Source organism: Equus quagga, chromosome 20, assembly GCF_021613505.1.
Source record: "Equus quagga isolate Etosha38 chromosome 20, UCLA_HA_Equagga_1.0, whole genome shotgun sequence".
In the NCBI taxonomy this organism is placed as follows: domain Eukaryota; kingdom Metazoa; phylum Chordata; class Mammalia; order Perissodactyla; family Equidae; genus Equus; species Equus quagga.
The window spans coordinates 11,225,400-11,246,804 of NC_060286.1; the positions used below are offsets into that span (position 1 = coordinate 11,225,400).

At 34.6% G+C, this 21,405-nt stretch overlaps 1 protein-coding gene across 6 annotated transcripts in view; it reads left to right on the forward strand.

Moving 5' to 3' along the window:
- Positions 1–21,405, forward strand: part of FUT8 (fucosyltransferase 8) — a 273,019-nt gene that overhangs the window by 117,700 nt on the left and 133,914 nt on the right. For all 6 annotated transcript variants that reach the window (XM_046647852.1, XM_046647853.1, XM_046647855.1 and 3 more), the window contains one exon: positions 4,669–5,095. In XM_046647852.1, the coding sequence (XP_046503808.1) occupies positions 4,893–5,095 (203 nt within the window). In that variant the 5' untranslated portion in view covers positions 4,669–4,892. The remainder of the gene's footprint in view (positions 1–4,668; positions 5,096–21,405) is intronic.

Below are 21,405 nucleotides of genomic sequence, written 5' to 3' on the forward strand. Positions count from 1 at the left end.
ATGATATAGCAGAACCTAAACTCTAACCTCTTATGTGCCAAGCATTATAGTAAATGCTCTCTATATAGTAACCTCATTTCAGTCTCATGGTAACTCCATTAAAGCTCCTGATCCTACTGATGATGTACTCTAACTTCCAGATTAAAGAAATTACTTTGAAAAAGTACATGTATTTTTTGTTTCAGAGACATTAAGCAAATATAACCCAAAGCGACTCTAAATACCAAAAGAAATGAATCATTTAAATACTTACTACCTTAAAAAAGTGGTATCACTAATTACATTTGCAGAAGGAAGCCTGACACATTTCAATCCATTTAATATTCTGCGCATGAAGGGTAGCATGTCAATCTCAAACAGGAATAAATCCCTAAGTACTTGAAAAGAAAACAACCCATTCTAAGAAGAAATCTCAACAAACACTACTGTATAAATTTTAGTCAGAAATTAGCTCATGGAGTTAATGTTGAAATATTTTTACTAATAAATTTGAAATATTTTCACTAATTCTTTCACTAATGGAGCGGCTTTCATATCAAAGGCTATACATACTTTCTTCAGTCATCTCATTGTCTTTGCAAAGTGAATCTTCTAAAGGAGGAAAATAAGACAAAGTAAAGAGAAATTGTTTTCTCCTGGTTAAAGATAGCCATAAGACTGTTGATCTTATGGCCTTTTAGACCAGTTTATTTTAATTGTTTGAGGGATATCTTGTAAGATATATGGTGACAATAATAAGTCCTGAAATTTATGAGTGATTTTATTTTTGAACCATCTTATATAATAGCACTGTCTCACTTCAACGTTCAGATTTGCCTTCTTAAGTGGGGCATGAAATGCAGTTCAAGCTGATGTACTCAAATCATATGTCATCCTAGCATATGTCATGTATGACATCCTTCATCACTCATTCACTTATTAATTTATTCAGAAATATTTATTAGTGCCTACTAAGTGGCAAGCTCTGATTTAAGTACTTGGGGATATATCAGTGAACAAAGTGGACGAAAATCATGGACTTTACATTTTAGCAGGCGTAGTTCAAACAATAAACAATAAAAATGGTAAGGAAGTAAGCAGGCATTCATTATGGATAGGGAAAAATTTCTATACCTGCTCTTTTAAACCATACTAAGGAAAATTACATAGAAAACTAACTTGTTTTTCAGCTTGGCTTTTTTTTGTTGATCCCGTTTTAAAATACTGGCTAAGAACAGTAAAGTTTGAGGAAACATTTTCTCCAAAAATTGAGTTAAAATGATGCTATTATTTAAGAAAATGACCATCTTTTGCTCCTACAATAATTTCTTACTTTGTATAATGTGTAATATCAATATTGCTGTAAAATGTAGTCATTTAATATCTTGGGTTTTTTTAATTGAGTTCATAATAGTTACAACATTGTGAAATTTCAGTTGTACCTTATTACTTGTCCGTCACCATGTAAGTGCTCCCCTTCACCCAACCCCAAACCCCTGGTAACCACTGAGCTCTTCTCTTTGTCTTTCTTCCACATATGAGTGAAATCATCTTGGTTTGTCTTTCTGGCTTATTTCGCTTAACATAATACCCTCTAGGTTCATTCATGTTGTTGCGAACAGGATGATTTTGTCTTTTTATGGCTGAGTAGTAGTCCATTGTATATATATGTACCACATCTTCTTTATCCAATCGTTGGTTGATAGGCACTTGCATTGCTTCCATGTCTTGGCTATTGTGAATAATGCTGCAATGAACATAGGGGTACATAAGTCTCTTTGAATTGTTGATTTCATGTTCTTTGGATAAATACCCAGTAGTGGGATAGCTGGGTCATATGGTATTTCTATTTTTAGTTTTTTGAGAAATCTCCATACGGTTTTCCATAGTGGCTGCAGCTGTTTCCATTCCCACCAGCAGTGTATGAGGGTTCTCTCTTCTCCACAACCTCTCCAGCATTTGCTATTTTTTGTTTTAGTGATTATAGCCACTTTAACAGGTGTTCAGGTGGTATCTTAGGGTAGTTTTGATTTGCATTTCTCTGATGGTTAGTGATGTTGAGCATCTTTTCATGTGCCTGTTGGCCATCTGTATATCTTCTTTGGAGAAATGTCTTTTCATACCCTCTGCCCATTTTTTGATCAGGTTGTTTGGTTTTTGTTGTTCAGTTGTCTGAGTTCTCTATATATAATGGAGATTAACCCCTTGTCTGATATATGATTTGCAGTTATTTTCTCCCAGTTGGTGGGTTGTCTTTTTGTTTTGATTCTAGTTTCCTTTGCCTTGTAGAAGCTCCTTCATCATCATCAGAAGTCTGATGAAGTCCCACTAGTTTATTTTTTCTTTTATTTCCCTTGTCTGAGAAGACATGATACTCAGTGAGATCCTTTTAAGACTGATGTCAAAGAGTGTGCTACTTATATTTTCTTCCAGAAGTTTATGCTTTCAAGTCTTACCTTCAAGTCTTTGATCCACTTTGAGTTAATTTTCGTGTATGGCGTAAGATAGTGGTCTACTTTCATTCTTTTGCATGTGGCTGCCCAGTTTTCCCAACACCGTTGATTGAAGAGTCTATCTTTTCTCCAATGTATGTTCTTAGCCCCTTTGTCGAAGATTAGCTGTCCATAGATGTGGGGTTTTATTTCTGGGCTTTCAGTTCTGTTCCATTGTTCTAGTATCTTGGATATTTTTGATGGTGGTTTGTAAAAACCTAAAGTGCTTTGTCTAACAAAATTTATATTTCTGTAAGCTTTTGTTTCTTTTGCAAGTTATACTTTTGCTGGCTTTGAATATTTATAATTTTTTGTTGTAATTCTAAGTAAAATGTTACAGCACTTTTTTGTTATTTATCAAATGATTCTTATTTAGAAAGCTGTCTTTACTTATGTTTGTCACAGGTTGTCTTTCTAAGTTAACTTCTGCTATGATAGAAAAAATTTAAAAGATTTAGTATCTTACTGGTATAACTTGGAATTAACTAGGATATATTATAGGTTCAGCATATGGTATGACAGCATTTTACAGTGTTGCATATGTTGTCACAAACAGTATTATTAACTCAAATGTTAATACTTCTTTTGTTGACTTACGGAATTAAATCCATTTCCTATACCATCAGAGTGGACTCATTTTTTTGTTTTTTTAACCAGGAAGCCCTTAATATCTGCATTTTTCCTACATAACATGAAAAGTAAACCTCACATGACTGGATCTTTTACCTAAGACATTGAATAGACTTTAATTATTTTTATGTTTTAGTGAATAGATGGGGGTACTTGAGATTAGAGGAGCAGGGCTTTGAGAAAGGATTTTGAGAAAGAGAAAGAATGAAAAAGGAGTTAATCAACAAAATGTTCTTGATAGACTTAAGAATAGTTATTAAAGCAACAGACAAAACACCAAGTTTTCACTTCAATTATTGCTTTTTTATTTGGCTTTCAAACAATTCTCAGTGAGCACAATTCTTTTCATTCTGTGTTTTAGCCAATATACACTAGTGACAATGAGGAAAATAGTGTAGAAATAAGTGAGAAGGAAGTAGAATGTTTCTAGGATGCTCATTTAAAGAGATATTTTTTCTTTTTAACTACTTCAGCATTTAAAAACAATTGAGATTTGAGGTTCAAGAGTAGGAAAATAGTAGCTCTGTGCTCTAGTTTTCAAAGCCTCTTCCTCAACTTTTCTATCTAGTCTTTACTGACTGTTTAATTAGTGGTCAAGTGCCCATCACATTCAGTCTTTTACAGAGAAATTCTTTCTTGTCTTTTCTCTCTTCCCTTTTGCAGTGAACTCTGTTTGGACATGTGACTTTTCTTCTATAGCTCTGGAATTATCAAATGGCATTAAAGTTATATCTTTGAGTACAAATTTTCTCTTTGGGGAGAAAATTGTTTTGTTTCCAAAAGGAACTCTAAACCTAATGATGGAGAAGTGGCAAATGAAACTCATAACCAAGCCTGAGAAAGCATGTACATTTGTAGTTTAAGATGCACAGTAACTAAGATTTACCTGGTATTAGACTTCTGTTGCAATTGTTGATATTTTTTAATAAATTTCAGGACGGAATAATCTGGCCTAATCCATATGAACCTTTGCTGTGATGTTTGAAGTGGTTGCCAGCTGCTTAATGACTGTGATAACCTTTGCTTGGGTAATAATGCATGTCAGTTTTAGAATTTATCCTAAAAGTGACAATTTGCTGTCATCTGCAGAGTTAAGTGGTGTAATGGCAGCTGAGCAGTGAGATGCAGGGGGTTGGAGTTGCGATCTTATAGGAAAGAATTCACTCATCCAGAGAATGTGTTTTTGTTTGAGAGAATTGCAAATATTAGTCAAAAATATGTAGTTGAATACATTTTGTTTGGTTTTGATTGATTATTCAAACATACAATCTTTTAATCTCCCTATCTGAGCTGTTGTACAATGACGTAAGAAGGAAAGATGATGATGGTACTTAGACAACTTTCCGGCTTAGAGCTAATTAATGTATCTGGTAGAACCCTGATGAACCTGGTTGATTTATTATGCGACTTAAAAACTTTTGCATTTTGCTTGTTTTTAGGCAGTTAGGTTATTTGTCAGCCTGTTGGCCAGTCAACACCAATGTGTTTCCTTTAACTCCGTGAATCTCAGCATATGCTATTTTGCATATCCTAAATAATTTAAATACATTTCTTACTCTTTCCACAGCATGTAGACTCCATGAAGCACAGAACAATAAAGCTTCCTGCTCATACCACCAGGAGGATCACTTGGAAAGAGTCACCACAGGACTACCAGAGAGACTAATTTGTCTGAAGCATCATGTGTTGAAACAACAGAAGGCTACTACCTTTGCAGTAGCTAGAAACAGTTACAATGTTTTACGTTCTTTGAGCTCCAGGAAGCCAGGGGAGTGAGTTGAAAATCTGAAAATGCGGCCATGGAGTGGTTCTTGGCGTTGGATTATGCTCATTCTTTTTGCCTGGGGGACCTTGCTGTTTTATATAGGTGGTCACTTGGTACGAGATAATGACCACCCTGATCACTCTAGCCGAGAACTGTCCAAGATTCTGGCAAAACTAGAACGCTTAAAACAACAAAATGAAGACTTGAGGCGAATGGCTGAATCTTTACGGTAGGTACGGAAGGAAGAGTGATGAAATATTGTACTTTGTTTTTAGGTGCAGGGCTTCATTCAGCAATTAAAAAATACTTAATCATTTCTATAAACTGCTATTTTTGCAAAAATTTAAGTATCTTAGTAAGATACTCTTTATACTAATGATGTCTCTATATATTTACCAGAGAATTTCTCCATAGTGGCAAATCTTGTTTTGCATGTGAATTTTAATATAAAAACTATGCCAACTAGTTTATGTACTTATATTTTATGTATAATTATCTTAAGCATTTTGATAATTTTGATACTTTAAATACAAACTTTGTATGATTTAGTGTATATTAAAATTTTTATCTTATGGACTATAACAAAGATATTATGATAATTGAGATGCTGAGTTAGTCTAACTGTAACTTATTAAAATGAAAAAAACAAAAATTCATCTTTAAATAAAACAACTGAATCTGGAATTCAGAGGATTATCGTCAGTGTTACTTCTAGTCTATTAAAAAATGTGACTTGTATCTGTTAGAAGATGTCAACTGGTTGTGAACACAAGGTCTTATATTTTCAAGGAGCAAGTGAACATAGTGTTGCATAGATAATCTCTATATTTGTTTTCAAAGTTATTGAGTTTAAAAGTTATCTGGTATCTTCTAATTTCTCTACTTTACATATGAAGGTGATCCTGTATTTAGTGCTTGCTGTCTCTCAAGATAGACGTTAAAGATTTGAGAAGATGAAAAGTTGAGAGTCATTACTCTAGAGGTGGTAATTGACCCTAAGGGAAGTAGTGTAGAGAAAAGAGCAAAAAACTCATTTCTTTTTTGAGAAACAAGTTGAAGAGTGGAAAGTGGAAATATCTTGCTGTACATAGAGCCTTCAGAGTAGATGGGGAAGGAGAGGGGAAGAGAGCTACGTTGTGGAAGCTGCAAAGTCTTCTCTGAAGGAGAAATGTAGTTGGCAGTGTCCTGCACCCTCAAGGCTTTGGAGAGGACTTCCGTGGTCCTCCCATTCTCCCACCTCCCTGCCCCCACTGCCCTTCACTCTTTCTTCAGTACTCAGTTCTTTCCCTTTGTCTAGTTCCATACATTTTTTCTTCATCACAATATTATTTTTGGTCTTTTTATGTTCTGTGGAAGACAGTGCTAGGTGTTAAGAGTTTACAACAATGAATGAACTATCATCCCTGTCATTTGTCATAGTAGTATCATTCAGCAAGATACAAAGTAGTCAGGGATTAGAGAGTGGACAGGTAGCTTCTTGAATTTGTATATCATTTTATTTCTGTGTAGGGGAGAGCCGGAGGGGTCATGGACAGGGTGATCTTTCAGTAGAGTTTTAATCATTCATTATGGGAACCAAAGATTGATAATCTAGAGGTTAGTAATAACAGCTATTGTTATGGAGAGTTTATCATATTATTGAGGTACTATGCTGAGGACTTTACATGGATCATCTCATTGAATTCTACAGCTTCTTTATGAGATGCTAGTGCTGTTTTTATAATCATTTTATAAATGAGGAATTAAAGGGATATTAAGTAATTTAATTCTCCCAAGGTCACATTTTTCATAAGTGGTGGAGTTTACTTTGAATCCTGGCAGTATGACTTCAAAGGCTTGGCTCTGATGAGCCATGTTGCCTCTGAATAGAAACCAGGGAGGTCAATGATTAGAAAAGCTCAACTGAAAGTCTCATGTAGGAGATCACCAAGAGTAGCTGTTGTTCTAGGTGATTTTGGAATATGCTTTGATCATAGTAAAATCTTGTTCTACATCATGGGAATTTTGCTCCTTGAAAAAGAATTTGCCTCTTAACAGTTTAGGCTTATAAATAATTGTTTACTTTTATCCTAACTCCAACTTCGTTACTCATACTTCAGTTGGCATATTTCAGACTGCCAGGTATCTTGTTTTTATTGCATGAAGGAGTGCTTGCCTTTCATATGGGTTGTTCTTCTGCAAAATAGTCTTTGGCTCTTTTAAGTCACTTTCTTTATATTCTTTCGTGTTGAAATTAAGTCCTCAACTACTACATTCAAATGTAGAGACCACTTCTAAGAGCTGGAACAGTTAATAGTTGTAAGACCAAAAAAAATGTTGTAGTACCATAAGTACAATCTGAAAACACGGACTGAGCAAATGAGCCTATTTTTATATAGAGAGATATGATTTCAGGAAAATAAATAATTATCTTACCCATTAGGTAAGAAAATGTCCTCAGGCCCTTCCATCAACTTGACTGTAGGGCCGTTTATATTTGATCCAGAGGGATTTCGTTTTAGAGCCCCTGGCATGAAAGGAAGAGCGGTGGAAGTGCTACTGGCATTGGTGTTTTTTTACCCCTTCTTGCAATATTTTGTACTCAATTTGCTATGTCTTTTGTTCATAAGTCAGACTATAAAGGATTAATTCAGATGTCTGTAAAACTATGTCATTTCTTTGAGATAAGGCATATGGATTGGAATTGGAAAGCAACCCAGAAGCCTGAAACTACAATTTTTAAGATTCAGGACAAGAGTTTTAAAAGTGGTTAACCAGCCTTCTAGCTACATTTTGCTAGTTTTGTTGATAGTACTACAAATTTAAGAAAATAATTTAAAAATCTTTACTCTGAGGGATGCAAATGTTTGAATACAGTGTTTGGGAGGTTGCTCTGTGTGTGTCTCTCTGTGTTTGTGTGTGTATGAGTGTTGAATTCTGACTTATCAATGAATAATTTTCATACGGTAAAATTCACTCCTTTTAGCATATAGGTCTATGAATTTTGGCAAATGTTTACAGTCATGTAACCACCACCGCAAATTATAGAACAATTCTACCTCCCCACAGAATTCTGTTCTGCCCTTTTCTAGTCAGGTTCTAATCCCCACCTTCGGTCCCTGGCACCCACTGATCTGTTTTCTGTCGTGTATTTTTTACTGTCCCCAAATGCCATATAAATAGAATCACGCAGTGTGTAGCCTTTTGAGTCCGGCTTTTTTCATTTAGCACGATGTTCTTCAGATTCATCAATGTTGCTGTATGTATTCATAGTTCATTTTTTAAAAAAATTATTTTTTAATGATAAGTAATATTCCACAGTAGGACATAGCATAGCGTTTTGTTTTTTTTTTTAATGCATTTACCAGTTGAAGGATGTTAGGGCTGTTTGCATTTTTTGGCAATTATGAACAAAGCTCTTATAAACATTTGCCCTGTAAGTTTTTGTATGAATGTAACTTTTTATTTCTCTTGGGTAAATAGGATTGCTGGGTTATATGTTAATTGCATATTTAACTTTATCAGAAGCTGCTCAAATGTTTTCCAGATTACCTGTACCATTGTGCAATGCTTGAGAGTTCCAGTTGCTCTCATTCTTGCTTTTAATGTGAGTTGTTCCTTGCTATTGTCAGTTATTTTTATTTCAGCTGTTTTAATAGATAGGATGTTGAACTTTTCTTTTCATGTGCTTATTTGCCTTTCATATATCTTCTTTGATGAAGTGTCTATTCAAATTTGGTGCCTGTTTTTAAAAATTGGGTTGTTTCCTTATTGAATTCTTTTTTAAAAATCGTGGTTTTATATACAGCATAAAGTTATATATATATGCATATATATAATTTAAAATGAAAACATAGTGGCTTAAAACAACAAATATTTATTTGCTCTTGATTTTTCGGTTTGGGTTGTTCTCAGCTGGGCTGTTTTTCTGGTTATATCTGGGGTCACTCATGTGGCTGTAGTAGTCAGCTGGTGGTTCCACCGTGGTTGGTCAGTCCACATGACCTCACTCACATATTTGGTGATTAGCTGGGGATATCAGCTGGTTTCCTTCTATGTGACTTCCCCAGCAGGATAGCCCAGGTTTTTTATATAGTAGTGTCCCAAGAGGGCAAGAGCAGAAACTGTAAGTCCTATTGAGGCCAAGCATCAGAAGTTGCAGTGTCACTTCTGCCACATTCTGTTAGTCTATGCAAGTCAAAGGGACAGTCCATATTCAGGGAATGGAGGGAGGAACTGCAAAGAATATGTAGCCGTATTTAACCTACCATTCTCATCTTTAGAAGTAATGTTGAATAGATTAGATTAGGTCAAATCATGGTGGTCTTGAATAGTCAGAGTTTAGTTTAGACTTGGTTGGTAAATAATTGGGTTTTCAGCAGAGGAATGACACAGTGAAAATGATTGAGGAAGATTTAAATTTTCAAATGGATTTGGGACATGTGCCTGACTGCAGTGAGATTAGCTGAGAAACACAGTATTAATCTAGACAGGAGGTGATGCTGACCCAGATTAAATGAATGATTGAATCTTTTTGCTTTGGTACCAAGGAACATGTGCTTATTTTCCCATGTTTCCTGTATACTTTTATTTGGCTTTCCCCAGACATCCCTTTTTTACTTGTTAATTGCCAGCCCATTAGGTTTCCATGTAGGCTTCTAAAAACTTAGAAATCTTCACTTTCTCAGTCTGCCGCCCTACAGGAATGCCTTTCCGTGCTTCATGTTTGTTTTGTCTCAGCCTTTAGTAATGTGAAATTGCTCAGTTCACAGAATGTTTACTTCTTGGGATTTGAACCTGCTACTTTGCTTCTTAGAGTTGAAATTTAGCAGAAAACACCTGGAAAAGTATTGAGACTTGTTCAAAAACTCCTTGAGCAGTGAGCCTCAAGTTGGACAAATGTCAGAACTTGTAAAATCTAAAGAGGTTTAATTGACAGCTTTCCTCTTAACTTAAATCCTTGTTATTCTAGGTCCATTTATTTTATTTTATTTTATTTATTTTTTGGTAAGGAAGATTGGCCCTGAGCTAACAACTGTTGCCAATCTTCCTCTTTTTTGCTTGAGGAAGATTGTCTCTGAGCTAACATCTGTGCCAGTCTTCCTCTATTTTCTATGTGGGATGCCACAACAGCGTGGCCTGATGAGCGGTGTGTAGATCTGTGCCTGGGACCCAAACCTGTGAAGCCCAGGCCACTGAAGTGGAGCACGTGAACTTAACCACTATGCCACCTGGCTGGCCCCAAGGTCCATTTAATTTGAGAGTAAAACTTAAACAAATTCAAATATGACTTTGTGGCCTATTAATAAGGTTTCTTGTTTTATTTGTTTGGTCCAGGAAAGCAGGAGAAGTTTCTTCTGGAATCTAGATGTTAGCTGTAAATTATAAATTTACAAACCACAACAAATTACAGTTAACTTATGATTACCTGTTTTTCTGAGCTATGTAGTAATCTTCCCAGATGTATTAGAGCCAAGTGCATCTTCTGGTGGAAAAACTTGTCCCAGACAATAGAGGTACTGAATACTGACTTGGGTAGAAAGGAAACTGATGTGGTTTTTCACAGGTCATATTTTAACTTCTTTTTAAGAAGCTGATTTAGAAAGTGGAGATTCCTTTGTTCCTGTTGGTTGATTGGAAGATTTGCTATAGGCTCTCTTCTCTGTGACTACTCATCTCTCATGTAAAGAGTGTATTTATATTCCTAGAGCAAGTCAATGGATTGGACTGTATAGAGCGCTTGCCATCTAGCTATATGACCTTCCATTATATATGGCTTTTATTTTTGTAATCCTGCATCAATTATTCCTTATGCTATCAAGAATACCTTATTTTTCTTTAGGGAAACATTCCTTCCCTATGTGAGAATATCTCAGTGAGATGTTTAGTGAAGATTCCTAGCCTTCCCAGTCTGACAATCAGATGCTATCTGTCTGGAATTTATATTAACCTTTTTATATATTGCTGGATTAAATTTGTCTGTGTTTTATTTTGGATTGTTTTTCTGTGTTAACAAGACCTGTTTACCTGTAATTTTTCCTTCTTATGATGTCTGTTGGGTTTTGGTTTTGAGGTTATACAGGCCAATTCTATTCTCTGGAAGGGTTTGTATAAAATTGGTATTCATTTTACTTTAAATCTTTGTTAGAATTTCACCAGTGAAGCCACCTGGGCCTGTAGTCTTTTTTGATGGTTGTGAGGGAGACCATGGAGGTTGGATTGGGGAGCGAAAGGGGACCTGTAGGAGCGTTTTAAATTCTGAATTTAATTTTTTAATAGAAATTGGACTGTTCAGATTTTCTGTATTTTTCTTGTCAGTGTTGGTTGTTTTTGAAGGAATGTATCCATTTTATCAAGAGTTTCAAATGTATTAGCATAAAGTTCTTCGTAATGCCTTTTTAATTTCTTCTCCGTATCTGTAATATCTGTAGTAATGTCCACCTTTTTCATTTATGCCATTCATTATTTGTGTTTTCTCCTTTTATCTTGCTAAGAGTTTATCAATTTCATTTACTTTTTCAAAGAACCAATTTCTGGTGGTTGTCCTTTTCCTCCTATTTTATGTCTGTTTCTATTTTATTGCTTTCTACTCTTAGTTTGATAATTTCCTTTCTTATAGTCTTATTGGGGTTTTTTGCTGTTCTTTTTAAGGGTTTTTCAGAATGAATTATGTATCATTGATTTTAAACCTTGTTTCTTTTCTAATACATACCGTGAGAGCTTTAAATTTGTCTCTAAGCACAGCTTTAAGTTGCATCCCACAAGTTTTGATAATGTTCTATTTTAATTGTCATTCTATTAAAAATATTTTCAATTTCTGTTGTGATTTCTTTCTTTGACATATAGGTTATTTAGGAGGGTGTTGCTTACTTTCTAAGTGGGCTATTCAAATTATTTTTCTGGTTTTGACTTCTAGTTTGTTCTTCAACCAGATGGAATTACATTCTGTATCATTTCAGTTCTTTGAAATTTATTAAGTGGCTCAGCAAATGACCTATGTTGGTGAATGTTTTACAAATGTGTATTCTGCTGCTGTTAAATGTGCTCATCTACATATGTCAATTTAAGTTAGATTGGTTAATTGTGTTATTAATGTTCTCTAAATTCATATAGATTTATTTATTTTTTTAATCTGCTTGTTCTATCAGTGAATGAGAAAGGTATGTTAGAATCTCCGACAGTGGTTGTAGATCTATTTCCTTTCACCCCTATCAACTTTTGTTTTATATATCTGAAAGCTATTTCATTTGGTGATTGTAAATTTAGGACTATTTTATTTTCTCTGAATTGACCCTTTGATCATTATTAAATGTCTTTATTTATCTCTAGGAATACTTTTTTTGGCTATAAAGTCTAATTTATTTGGTATTAATACTGCTATACCAACTTTCTTTTGGTTAGTGTTTACGTGACATTTTTTCCGTCTTTTTAATTTTAACCTCTGTGTCCTTATTAAATATATTTAAATATTGAAAGTATTTCTTGTAAGACTAGAGTTGGATCTTTTAATTTTTTGTCCAGTCTGATAATCTGTTTTTTTATTCAATTGTTTTACCCATTTACATTTAATGTAATCGCTGAGTTTAAGTCTACCACATTGCTATTTTTTTTCCTATTTGTCCCATCTCTCTTTTATCCTTATTTTTTCTTTGTTGCTTTCTTTTGGATAGATCAAATGTTTTTTCTTATTGTTATTCTGTTTTTCCCACTTATAATAGAGTTTGTTATACATTTTTGTTTATTCTTTCAGTGGTTACCCTAGATATTATATAATACATCCTTTTTTATTACAATCTATCAAATTAATATTTTTAACATTTCTAAAGCAATGCAAGAATTTTATCCTCCTTAATCCTGTGACCCTCCCAATCCACTTTTGGCCTCTTTTGTCATATATTTTAACTTAATGTATCTTATAAACTACACATTATGTTACTATAATTTTAATTTAAATTGTCATATTCCCATATAATTGTCCACATATTTATTCTTTCTAATGTTCTTTATTCCTTCTTGCAGTTTAATTTTTACATGTTGAATCATTTTCCTTTAGCCTTAAGAATATCCTAGTATTTTTTGTAGTGCAGATTTGATGGCAGTAAACTCTTTTAGATTTTCGTTGTCTGAAAACTTTTTTGTTAAACTTTCATTTTCTGAGAGATATTTTTGCTAGCGTAGAATTTAGTTCAGCAGTAATTTTTTACGGGACTTTAAATGTGTCATTCCATTGTTTCCTGGCTTTCATAGTTTCTGTTGAGAAGTATATATTTTTCTTTGGGTATGTTTGCATTTTAATTTTTGTCTTTGGTGTTATACAGTTGACCATGATGTGCCTAGATATGGCTTTATTTAATTTTAGTCAGCTTGAAATTCACTGAGCTTTTTAATTCTGGGATTTGATATCTTACATCAGTTTTGGAAAATCTTCAGCCATTATTTCCTTACACACTGTTTCTGGACCATTCTTTCCCTTTTCTCTTTCTAGAACTCTAGTTACATGTATTAGCAAACTTCCTTTTATGGTGTCTCATGTGCCTTTTATGTGTCTTTCACCATCTAATTTCTCTTTGCACTTAATTTTGCTTATTTTCTTTTGAATTGTCTTCCAATTTATTTAACCTATCTTCTGTTGCATTAATTCTGGTGTTAAACACACCCAATTAGTAATTTTCTCATATTTTGATTCTGGAATGTCTAGTCGATTCTTTTTGATAATTCAGATTCCTTTGTAAATTCTCCATTTTTATCAAGTCTGCCATTACATACTACATTCTATATGGAACCAAAAGTACTCTACCTCAGCGGGCCGGCTTGGTGGTGTAGTGGTTAAGTTCACGTGTTCTGCTTCAGTGGCCCAAGGTTCACAGATTTGGATTCCAGGCATGACCTAGCACTGCTCGTCAGGCCACGCTCTGGCGGCATCCCACCAAGAGGAAGATTGGCACAGATGTTAGCTCAGCGACAGTCTTCCTCAAGCAAAAAACGGAAGATTGGCAACAGATGTTAACTCAGGGCCAATCTTCCTCACAAACAAACAAACAAAAAAGTACTCTATCTGGATTGATAAATGGTTGGAGTTTATTTATGCTAACGTTGCTGCCATACAGAGATTCCCATTAGTTCCTAAACCCTGATCCCTAGAACTGTTCTAGTTCTTGCCCTTTTTAAGACCTGGTTCCTCAGGTTTTCCTTTGATTCATTTTTAACTTTCTCTCCCATTGTACTCCTAGTTGGATGGTGGAAGAAAGCAGGAGTTTAGGTAAATTGGAAGTTTTCAATTATCAGAGTAATCTCTGCTTCATTGATTGATATAGTTAATCTATTAGGAGAAAAAGATCAGCATGAGATTTAAATAGATTGAGATTGATATGCTTGCTGAACTGATGCAGTAGAAAGTTGGAAAGTGAGTCGAAAACTCAGGGAAAAGCCAGGATGAGAGAGAAAGATACTTTTGGGAATCATCCACATAGAAGCGATTGCCAGAAAATGTGTTGCACAAAGTAAAAATTCCTTCATTCACTTCAGATGACCCACAGTCATCATGGATTTGGAGAGGAAGAAGTGTGGAAATAGCATTAATGTAGTCTTATTTGGAGGGACAGCAACAATCTTACTTGGCAGGAAAATTCATTTTTCAACCACTGTACTTGTTTCATGGATATAGCAATTGGTTATGTGGCACAGAAGCATAGGACCAAACATATTTTTCTACACTGTTATCATTACTAGCTTTTATGGGGGCAGAACTTTAGTAGGAAAATAGAACATTGAGAACGTGATACTGTTTTCATCATCATTTATGATGTTGTCTTAATTTTCTTCTTCATACTCAGAGTTTTATGTATATATTTTATACATGTACACACACACACATACACAGAACACTGTGATATAATATTGTAACCTGCCTTTTCATATGCACTAAAAAGTGTAACACCGCTTAAACTCAATATGTGAAAATCCAGGTTTACACACAAGATAGAGAGTAAAATAGTTTTTGAAAAATAGCAAACTCTTAATTAATTTGGATTTAACATATAACCATCCACTTTCCTCATAGTCTTAAAAATATTTTGTAAAACTAGTTCCACCAGTGTAGAGATATGAGTAGTTTATAATCCTATTGAGAGCCATTACTCAATTTCATGGCATTTTTCTTAAGGTTTTTATCTGGTATTTCATTGACTGGGTGTTAAATCATAGTGGAAATGATTCAAGTCAAGATCTTAGCTTCTGCTTTTACTCCTAGCACCTTGATTATCCTAACAACAACGATATTAGCAGCAAGACAACAAAACAATAATAAATGTTAATATATACCAGGCCGTGTTTTAAGCACTTTATATGTATTAACTCAATCCCAACATCAGGCCTATCAATTAAGTACTTACATTATTCCCATTTTATAGATGGAGACAGTGAAGCACAGTTTGCTGAAACGTATGTGACTGTGAATGGTAGATCTGGAGTTCAAACCCAGGCGCTCTGCCTCCGTAATCCAAATGCTTAATTGTGTTGCTGTGGTGCCTGTAAAAGTAACTGCTATGTCACAAAAAAGGTGCCACAATCCTTTTTTATCTATTAAATTTTTCTTGTAGTCTGTGTGGGTCCAGAAGACTAGTCTATAGGCCATAAAGGACACCCTTTTTCTGTTAGATTCTTTTCCTCCCCATTTACCATTGAGCAGACTTCAGAATAAGGAAAATTATCAAAGATAAAGAAGAGTCATTGTATAATGATAAAGGAGTAAGTTTTTCAAGAAGACATACTAATTCTTAACATGTGTGCACCTACCAACAGAGCATCGAATACGTGAGGCAAAATGTGTGAGGGAAGGAGAAATGTATAAATCTATTTTAGCTAGAGCCTTCAATGCCCCTCTTTCAGTAATAGGTAGATCAAGCATGCAGAAAATCAATAAGGATATGGTTGACCTGAATAGTGTTTTATCAATCAACTTGACCTAATTGACATTCATAGAATGCTCTATCCAACAACAGCAGAATACACATTTACCATCGACTACCCTCCTATTCTGATGTACTCTCTGCGATTTGGATGGAGGTGTTTCCTTTAAAATTTCCTGTAGGTTGTCTTTCATGGCAAACAGGGAAGTCTGTGTATTTAGAGTTGGGGCAAGGGAAGGAGTGGATTGTAGAAATTTCTTCGTATTTATAAGGTCAGCTGGAATTCATCTTGTAGAAAAAAATCCCTTTTCCTCTTCCTTCCAAGCGCTGCCCACACCCTACTTCCAACAAAGATGGTTCAGTAAAAAGCTAACTATGTGAAATATAGGGTAAGATCATGCTTTCTCGTTAGGAGTCATACTCACTTTCCTCACTCACATTAATACATTTATATATAATGTTGGAATCACCACCAAGCAGAGAAAATTAGAGTACATTAACTTTCGATGTTTGGAAAATAGTACTTGTGTAAGATTTCTGGAGCTAGTTATATGATTTTGAAGAGCAAATACAGTTAAGTAGAATTTTTTATAGTTTCTAAATAAAAAAATGTAGACAATATTATAAACAGTAAGGAAACTGCAAAGCTTAGTGAAAAGCATTGGGTAAATTGTGGAGTAAAAAAGGGAGTCCATTGGGCTGGCCCCGTGGCCGAGTGGTTAAGTTCGCGCGCTCCGCTGCAGGAGGCCCAGTGTTTCGTTGGTTTGAATCCTGGGCGCGGACATGGCACTGCTCGTCAGACCACGCTGAGGCAGCGTCCCACATGCCACAACTGGAAGGACCCACAAGGAAGAATATACAACTATGTACCGGGGGGGCTTTGGGGAGAGAAAGGAAAAAAAAAAAAAAAAAAAAGGAGTCAACTTTGATGGTTGATTCTTATTTATTTTAGGTTCCTTAGAACTAGTTAAAAACTAACGTGTTTGATTATATATAGTCTGTCAAACAGGGTATTAGTTATCTATTGCTTTGTAAAAAATTACCACAAACTTGGTGGTATAAAATATCATACACTTATTGTCTCAGTTTCTATGGATCGGGAGTGCATGCACAGCTTAGCTGGTACCTCTGTTTTGGGGTCTCTCGCAAGGCTGCTGAAGATGTTGGCTAGGTCCTAGGTTTCATCTCAAGGCTCAAGTCAGGAAAGATAGAATTCCAAGATGATGTGGTGGTTGGCAGAGTTCACTTCCTTGCCGGTTGTTGGACTGAGGGCGTCAGCTTTCTTGCTGTCTGTCTCCTGGAGCCTGCCCTTAGCTCCTTTCCAAGTAGCCTTTCCATAGGCAGCTCACAACTTAGTAGCTTACTTCAGCAAAGGTAGCAAGGGAGAGAATCTGCTATCAAGTTGAAGTTGCAGTTTTTTGCAACACAGTTACAGAAATTGCTTCCTATCTCCTTTCCGTATTCTGTTTGTTAGAGCAAATCAGGTCTTACCCACCCCCGGGGGTGGGGTGGGGGTGGGGATTTCCCGAGCGCTTGACTGGTAGTCAGATGGAGAGCAGTGGGGGCATTAGTGCCGATTCAGTGCCAACTCGCTGCAGCAGGCATTTTGCCTTCTTACATGCTTTATTGTGCTCAATAATAATGAGTTAAGTTCTCATTGTATACCAACACTTTACGTATATTACGTCATTTAATAGTTAAATGATTTGCCCTAGACCACATGGTTGGTAAGTGCTAAAACCATTTTAAGACCCAGTCTGACTCTAAGAAGTGTGGAGTGATATAGTAAAAAAAAAATTTTTTATTAAACATGAAAAGCTTTAAATAGTGCTTCTTGTCTGTTTTTAAATGTTCCTGAGTTGAGGTTGGTGGCATTTTTACATCAACAATGCTAACCTGTTTATTTGTCATCGCTATTTCAGACTAAACATTTCAATCACAGCGTGCCTCATTTATTGTGGCTCAGTCTTAGTTCCTAGTACAAAGATTTAGGGGCAAATAATGACCAGATGCTCTGAAACATTATCCTTTCAGGAGTAGTAATAAACATTGCTTGAAGGTAGCATTGCCAAACAGATACTTCCTTCATTTATTTAATAGATATTACAAGACTAATGTTTTATACTCTTTCTATGGATGATGCCTTTGGTTTCTGGATTCCAAAGGTACTATTCTTTAATATGAAGTGTTTCCTAATTCATGTAAAGCTAATTTTTTCCCCTCCCTCCCATTCTTTTCCCTAATAATTCTTTTATTATTATTATTAATTAAGTAATTTATTTTTTACTGTTTCTAATGTTCCAAGAGTATCTCTGGATTGCTATGTGCAAGGCTGCAAATTTGCAGGTAGAAAAAAATTGTCCATTATTTAAAGATCGTTTACCTTTATTGTACTGTCAGATTCTCTCTCTTCCTTTTTCCCTTATTTCTATCCACCTTGGGAGTGATTGAATACGGCAAGAATAAGGTGGTAAGACTTACTTTAAATTTCTATACTCAGGGATTATTTTGAACTTGTCTTTAATTTCATTTATTTTACATAGTGTCTGGTTTTTCCTGTAATTATATGTATACATATGTAATCTTACATACATACATGCTTTATTGGTATGAGTGCAGAAAGTTCCAGTTGTGGATGGTCTGTCCTTTTGTTCATGTAATGATAAGTTGATTATCACTGTTCCCTTGGAAGCAGGTATTTTTATAAATACTTTTTAGTTCAGTTTTCATAATATACATAAAAATACAAGCAAAATTACTCAATAGTTGAACGCAAACAAGTAAGTATAGCTCTCATATGAATGATTACAGACTATTCAAGTCTGAATAAATTAAATTTGACTGCCTTTTTATCAGAGATCCTTATAATAGCTCACTTGCTAGAGATGGTTGGATCTCTCTGCTTTTTCTTGCTTGGCTTTAACAAGAGTTGCCAAACTATGGCCAGTAGGACAAATCCAGCTCTCCCTTGTTTTTTGTTTTTTAATGATCCCCAAACTAAGAATGGTTTTACATTTTTAAATGGTTGGAGAAAAAACAAATTCAAGGAGAATATGCAATGGAGGACATATGTAGCTGTAAAACCTAACCTATTTACTGTATGGCCGTTTATACAAAGTTTGCTGACCAAAAGTTTGTATGAACCAGGGTGTCCTCATTATTAGCCCTTGTCTCTCGTACTCTCTGAATTGTTATGCATGTTGCAGGTGAGTATGGATATGATCTGTCTAAGTCAAAGTCCAGTTATTGATGTTATTTCTAGGTTCTTGCTGACTTTACTGTAAATCTTTATTCACTCACTTTTGTACCTCTGATTTCCTCTTGCTTTATGCTTTTATTGCATGCTCATCTAGTCCACGTTTTCTTCTATCTGCCTCTTGAGGCAGCTTATATTTAGAGCTGGAGTGAGATTTAGGGGGAAGAGTTTGGGCAGGTTTAGAAAGGAACAGTCTGCTGAAATGAAAGGAGCATGGGTTTCTCAGATTTGGCTTTGGATCCAAAGTCTACCACTTACTAACTTAATGATCTTAAAAAAGTCACTTATTCTTTCTGACCGTCAGTTTTTTTACTCTTAAAATGGCAATAATAATCTCTATTTTGCAATGTTGTTGTTTTTAAGTGATATTTAAAAGCATACCTAGAAGACCTCCTTTGTGTTACGGTTCATCAAAAAATAGTAGATTTTTTGCTAATAGTTGATAATCTAGAGAGTACATGACCTTATATACTTTTGTAGAACTCAGAATATTTGTTTTCATTTTTTTCTAATAGAATCATCTGATGTCAGTTATTTAGCACAGTGGATTAGATTTCAGAAAACATACATATTCTTCAGTGTAACTGTTTACTCTGAGAAAATCGCTTAACCTCTTTGAATCTAGAATCCAAAACTATAGAGAAAGTTGATTGGGGTAGATGATCACATTCAATAAATCTGTATGTCTTTACAGAAGCAAAATAGTTAAATAATATACTAGATTAAATAACTAGAACAGGCTTTATTTCTTATAGTTTGGCTCTCATGACTGAATTATTTGATTTTTTTTTAGCTGATTGATGCTTTTAGATATAGGAATTCTTTTAGATATGGAAATTACCCATCCTAAGCTTTATTTAAAATATATAAATTTTAATTATTCATTATCACTACCCAGAAGAGTGCACCATTCTTTGAAAAAAGTAGCACGTGAATAAAAATATTAAAATCTTAACTAAATTGAAAAACTTTAAATTTTGTGATTGATTTTTCTCTTCCACATGTAAATGCCATATAGGCAAACTGAGTTGGCATTAAACATTTTGTAATGTGTGAATATTTGAGTTCAGGGGCTTGACTAAACATTCTTTACATTTTATCCTTTGTTCTTTTATCAAGTATTACTATCGAGTATTTACCTAGTATTACTGGACTGATAATAGCTTCAAGCACTTATTGATAATTGAGGATGAATAATAGCAGGAGATACGGCCGTAGTGATTTGTCAATTTCAGTGTCACTTGATTTATAGATGGCACATAATTTGCTAGTAACCATTTAGAAAAAAACTTTCCTGGGCTATTTCCCACTTTTAGGCAGACTTTTATTTCACTATGAGGATTTTTTTTTGCTTTTGAGATTGTCATGTTGACATTTTATGATTCATTTAGCTAATATCATGAAACAAAGAGGTTGCTTTATTTGATAGATCAATATTCTAGACAAAGCTGTGTGAAAGAGAATAAATGTAAAAAGATTTCAACATATTAGAGTTAGCCTGTGAATTACAATGGCTAGAAGGAAGTATAGTATAAAAGCACACTATGCTTTTCTTGTTATTGGTGCTGATTCAAATAAAAGAAGTTTGACTTTAATTGTCCTTTTGTTCTTTTAAAGTTTATGCAAAAGCTGTTGCTTGGCAACATGTTTCACATCAGAAATGCGTAAGAGATTCTAATAAGGTTTGGAGAGAAACTGAGGTGCACTTAATAAATATAGAATGCTATAGCTGCAAATAAACAAAGACAATAGGGACATTCAAAAGTATAGTTTAATGTTAATTCTCATTTATATTCAATAGCGCTTCAAAAATGTTATCTCTTTTACCACATGATATGTACAAAAGCTAAGTGACTTAGTCATTTTTCTGCAAGTCAGTGGCAGAAGCAGAAATAGAATCTTCCCAGGAATTATGAAGTTGTTTCTGATTTTCAGTACACTGCCAGCACTGTCATTTTTTATACTTTCTCGAGTTCCTCTTCCTTTAAGTATTAACTCAGGACAATACGTTTTACTAGCCTATAGATAATGACAAAATATTCTATTTAATATTAGAATTACTTTTGGTAATTGTTAGGTGTGATCAGAGATTTTCATATACCAGTATTAGAAATGGCCACTTGAATCATTACATTAAGTTATGTAGATACACCTGTATAAGGATATAGAGACTATGTTTAATATTTATTGACGTTTGCTATGATCAGTACTTGCAGCGTTTCATGTGGGTCATGAATCTGTGGGAGGAAACCACGTGCTGTAAGTTTAGATTAAGTTCTCGATTTATTTGGTCAGTCACACATAAACTTATTGGAAGTGGTGTGGCTGCATGGAATAGGAATAGATGTAATATATCTAAATGTAGCTTCCCTTGGCCCTTTAGAGTCCCTGATGGAG